At 40.5% G+C, this 5,667-nt stretch overlaps 1 protein-coding gene across 2 annotated transcripts in view; it reads left to right on the top strand.

Moving 5' to 3' along the window:
* The first annotated feature begins 251 nt into the window (after nucleotides 1-251).
* Nucleotides 252-5,667, top strand: part of olfm2b (olfactomedin 2b) — an 11,818-nt gene continuing 6,402 nt past the window's right edge. For both annotated transcript variants that reach the window (XM_035535173.1, XM_035535172.1), the window contains exon 1: nucleotides 252-1,435. In XM_035535173.1, the coding sequence (XP_035391066.1) occupies nucleotides 1,295-1,435 (141 nt within the window). In that variant the 5' untranslated portion in view covers nucleotides 252-1,294. The remainder of the gene's footprint in view (nucleotides 1,436-5,667) is intronic.

Below are 5,667 nucleotides of genomic sequence, written 5' to 3'. Positions count from 1 at the left end.
ACACACACACACACACACACACACACACACACACAGAGAGAGAGAGAGAGAGAGAGAGAGAGAGAAGGCGGGAGGAGGGAGGAAGAGATCGAGGACTGACGATACAGTCATTCTTAGCCCTGTTAGCTGGTGGAGTAGCTCTCCTGCCTCACTCTCTCTCCTGCCTCACTCTCTCTCCTGCCTCACTCTCTCTCTCCTGCCTCACTCTCTCTCTCTCTCCTGCCTCACTCTCTCTCCTGCCTCACTCTCTCTCCTGCCTCACTCTCTCTATCCTGCCTCACTCTCTCTCTCTCTCCTGCCTCACTCTCTCTCTCTCCTGCCTCATCTGATCATATGCATATTGACTTGCTTTTTTTTGTTCTCATCCCTCTCTTTGCTTGGTTCTCTCACAACTTTTAATCTTTCTATTTCGTCAGTGTCCTTTTCTTTCTGTCTCTCTATTTCACCCCCTGTCCTTCCTTTTCCTTCTCTCTCTCTCTCTCTCTTTTCTTCTTCTTCTTCTTCTTCTTCTACATAAACTCTCTCCAGGACTCTTACCTCAGGTCAGAGGGGATAAGTTGTTTCTACACTGTTGCTGCAGTGCTTTGGATCCGAAGAAGCCTGGGTTAACACAGCAAACACGTTCCTGAGAAGAGTTCAAGCACTTTGGAAGGAACTTGGTGCTATCTTGAGCATTGTTTTGAACATTTTTCTTTTGCTGAATGACTGGAAATATACTTTTTTTGTAAACTTTTTTTTTGGGGGGGGGGGAGTGGATAAAAGGTGTAGCTTGATAAGATGTTTTAATTAGCATCGGCAGGAAGTGCTTTATCGTGTTTTATGTTCGTGACCATACTGGTCCCCTGAGACCAATGCGCGGATGTTATTAAAGCTTCCTCTATAAAGACTTCATGCTAGATATGCACCAACACTAGTGCCAGAGTTTCTTCTTCAATGCAAAAGTGTTGAGAGGACATTTCGTGTCATTATTTCGGTGTTCCAGGACTGGTAATGTTGTTCGTTAATATTTTACCCATATCGCAAGAGGATTATACGGTTGTTCTACACTGTCTCAGGAATTTTTCTGGGGTTTTTTTTGTCTTACTGATGTCATACTAGCTTTTCTGGCTGCCATTTATATACATTTTTTCGTGATTTCGACTTTGTCTCATTTTTTCTTCAGCATTGCTGGTGCATTTATATTGCAGTATTTTTCCACGCTATTCCTGCCCTGTTCCTCAGCTGTTCCTCAGCTCTTCCTGAGCACTTCCTGCACTGTTCCTGAGCTGTTTGTACATTGTTCCATTAATTTGCGATGAGTGTGCCCATCCTGAAGATCGGCATGGTTCTGAGTACCATGGCCATGGTGACTAACTGGATGTCTCAGACTCTCCCGTCACTGGTGGGACTTAACCAGACCCTGGCACGCCCTGGCACCTCAGAGAGGATCATAAGCGTATGTATCACCTGGTTCCCATGGTCACTCACTGCTCCAGAATCACAGTGTGCTCTAAACTCAGAGTGCTCTACTTACAGAACATGCCAGGATCACATTCTAGAATCATATAGTTTTCTAGAGCAGTGGACAATAGCCCTGTACTTCTGCAGAGTTTAGACCCAGCCAATATCTAACACAGTTAATATTTTGGGGGTAATTAGAGCAATGCTAATTTGTTCTCACCATATATACTATGCTGCCTTCAGTTTACCAGAATGGTTGTATAATTAAGATGGTCTTAATTAGTGTGAAGAGCGGCACGGACAGGGAAACAGCCACCTGCTCTGTTAATTCAAGCTATAAGAGCAACACACACACACACACACACACACGTATGAATATGCATGCAGATAAACTCACTGACAATGTGGCATTGCTCTTATCAGCAGTTTGGGAAACCCACTAAGCGCGCGTGCGTGTGTGTGTGTGTGTGTGTGTGTGTGTGCATGCACACGTGTGTGCAAATTGAATTAACATTGTACGTTTTGCTTGAGTTCTCTGTAGTTTTCATGTTGCCTACAAGTTCACTTGTGTTTTAAAACTACAAAATCACTATTCACTAGTCTGTACAGTGAGAGCATTCTGCTCATCTCACATGTAATTTATTTTTATTTTAAAACCACATGTAATTATTCCTATAACAACCTGTAATTTCTGCCATAACCACATGAATATGCTGGGCTCTCCCTATTTAGTTCATTAAATTACTTATTTACTTCAACAGAAATGTCATGGTTTGCCTGTAAGTTGGGTCTTGTAAATGCAGGGCTCCGTTTCTCCGGACCGTGCTAGGGTTGGGTATGTTTAATGTATGCAAGTGTATGAGTGGGGGGGTTAATAGTGGACATGGACACACACACACACACACACCCAATGATCACACATAGTGTGACATTTCCTCACAGATCTAGAGAGCTCTGACTCACTGTTGGCTAGCATGCACTCTGTCACCTTGGCAACACCGCAGCAACCATGGGACATCAATCTGCCAATCAGATTACCGCAACAGGTTTTCTGTATTGTAGCGTGCGCATGTCAGAGTACGATCCCGAATAAGATGGCATATCTGGTGTACCTAAGGGCAAATACATTAAAAAACAAAACAAAAAAAATGCCCATTACATTGTCAGTTGTTCAGTATATATAAACACAATATGTGATAATGATGTTATTTGTAATAAGGGAAAAATAATATTGTGATTTTATGTAGTCTACTCAGATTTTTATTCTCTTAACAAAAATTAGAAAATTTTAAATAAAATGTTTCTTGACCATCTTTATGACTTAAATGTAAAGCAATCCTATGAGATATATGAGCTATTAAAATCACCTTTACTTATCATGTTATATATATATATATATATATATATATATATATATATATATATATATATACACGGAGTACTCCTTTTATCACAGATCAAAGTGTCCAGTGAAGAACAGTGGAACCGCCAAAGTTTTACTACAGCACATTTTTATTAAAACCCTTATTTGTTAGAGCAATGTTGTCTGGCCACAGTTGTGGGTAGAATCTCGTACTGCACGCCTAACTGTTTTACTACATACCTAACTGTTTTACTGCACATGTTACTGTTTTACTAAATACGTAACTATTTTACTGCACACGTTACTGTTTTACTACACGTTTCTGTTTTACTGCACACATTACTGTTTTACTGCAGAATTTACTGTTTTACTGCACACGTTACTGTTTTACTACATATGTAACTGTTTTACTACACGTTTCTGTTTTACTGCACACATTACTGTTTTACTGCAGAATTTACTGTTTTACTGCACACATTACTGATTCGCTGCACACATTACTGTTTTACTGCACGTTTCTATTTTACTGCACACATTACTGTTTTACTGCACGTTTCTGTTTTACTGCACACATTACTGTTTTACTCCACGTTTCTTTTTTACTGCACACATTACTGTTTTACTGCACGTTTCTGTTTTACTGCACACATTACTGATTCGCTGCCCACATTACTGATTCACTGCACACATTACTGATTCGCTGCACACATTACTGATTCGCTGCCTACATTACTGATTTGCTGCACACATTACTGATTCGCTGAACACATTACTGATTCGCTGCACACATTACTGTTTTACTGCACATTTCTGTTTTACTGCACACATTACTGATTCGCTGCACACATTACTGTTTTACTGCACGTTTCTGTTTTACTGCACACATTACTTTTACTGCACGTTTCTGTTTTACTGCACACGTTACTGATTCGCTGCCCACATTACTGATTCGCTGCACACATTATTGTTTTACTGCACACATTACTGATTCGCTGCACACATTACTGTTTTACTGCACACATTACTGATTCGCTGCACACATTACTGATTCGCTGCACACATTACTGTTTTACTGCACACATTACTGATTCGCTGCACACATTACTGTTTTACTGCACGTTTCTGTTTTACTGCACACATTACTGTTTTACTGCACATTTCTGTTTTACTGCACACATTACTGTTTTACTGCACGTTTCTGTTTTACTGCACACATTACTGTTTTACTGCACGTTTCTGTTTTACTGCACACATTACTGTTTTACTGCACGTTTCTGTTTTACTGCACACATTACTGTTTTACTGCACGTTTCTGTTTTACTGCACACGTTACTGATTCGCTGCCCACATTACTGATTCGCTGCACACATTATTGTTTTACTGCACACATTACTGATTCGCTGCACACATTACTGTTTTACTGCACACATTACTGATTCGCTGCACACATTACTGTTTTACTGCACACATTACTGATTCGCTGCACACATTACTGTTTTACTGCACACATTACTGATTCGCTGCACACATTACTGTTTTACTGCACACATTACTGATTCGCTGCACACATTACTGTTTTACTGCACGTTTCTGTTTTACTGCACACATTACTGTTTTACTCCACGTTTCTGTTTTACTGCACACATTACTGTTTTACTGCACGTTTCTGTTTTACTGCACACATTACTGTTTTACTGCACGTTTCTGTTTTACTGCACACGTTACTGATTCGCTGCCCACATTACTGATTCACTGCACACATTACTGATTCACTGCACACTACAGTTTACTGCTTTGCTGGTTTTCCTATTTCCTTTTCCTTCTATCAAATAGAAGGTTGCTTTCAGGCTCCACCCCCTCTTCATGTCTCCGTGATATTCCTCGCCCCCTGTGTCACCAAGGCTGTAGCATGCACATCACATGAGAGATATGATGGATCTGGCTTGAAAATTCAGAAACTCCTCAAAGCAAAAAGTCCTGGAGTGACAACAAAAACTTAACGAGGTGGATAGCACAGTGTGTGTGTGCGTGCATGTGTGTGTGGGTGGAGAGTATGTGTTTGCGTGTGTGTATCCCAGCAGGACCTGGGTACTTTCTGAGTGGGAGGTTTGTTTGTGTTTCAGCTACCGCAGTGAGGTGTCCAAACACACACCCCCCCACACACACAGAGACACATTAATTGGTACATTGCAACAGATGGAGAGGTGTGAGAATGCAGCTCAGCTAATTAAAGTGCTCAAGAGAGGGACAGAGAGAGAGAGAGAGAGAGAGAGAGAGAGAGAGAGAGAGAAGGTTGGGAGGGGGGGGGTTGAAAAAAGACCCCAGGAGTGGTAGAGTGGGAGAAGAGAGAAACTCAGGGGTTAAAGGGTTTTGGTTGGACTTGCTCTTCTGTTCCACTGTGCTGAAAGTAACATTTTAAGGAACTAAAGTTTTACATAAAAATTACATGGAATATAACATGGAGTACTAAATTTGTAGGGGATACACTCTAAACAGTGTGATAAGATGAGTTGATGCTTTTGACAAATAGATGATTCTTCAGTCTGTGTTTGAAGACAGCAAGGGACTCTGCTGTCCCGACAGGCACTGGAAGTTCATTCCACCATCTGGGAGGCAGGTCGGAGAATAATCTTGATACATGTCTTCCATGAGACTTGAAGCACGGTGTTTCATGTTTAATAACATGATGGATTTTGAGTGCAAATGAAAGACTTGTATCCTTCAGTGAAGGACATGATCTGTGTTTAATTAGTAAACTAGGACCTCAAATTTCTACATTTTATTATAAATAAAAATGATAAATTATTATTATAAATAAAATAACCGTATTCTAAAGAAATATTCAGTAATGGGTTTTTAAAGTC

The sequence above is a fragment of the Electrophorus electricus genome, chromosome 16 (genome assembly GCF_013358815.1).
Source record: "Electrophorus electricus isolate fEleEle1 chromosome 16, fEleEle1.pri, whole genome shotgun sequence".
Lineage (NCBI taxonomy): Eukaryota > Metazoa > Chordata > Actinopteri > Gymnotiformes > Gymnotidae > Electrophorus > Electrophorus electricus.
The sequence above is the reverse complement of the archived record's forward strand: the minus strand, read 5'-3'. Positions and strand labels throughout refer to the sequence as shown.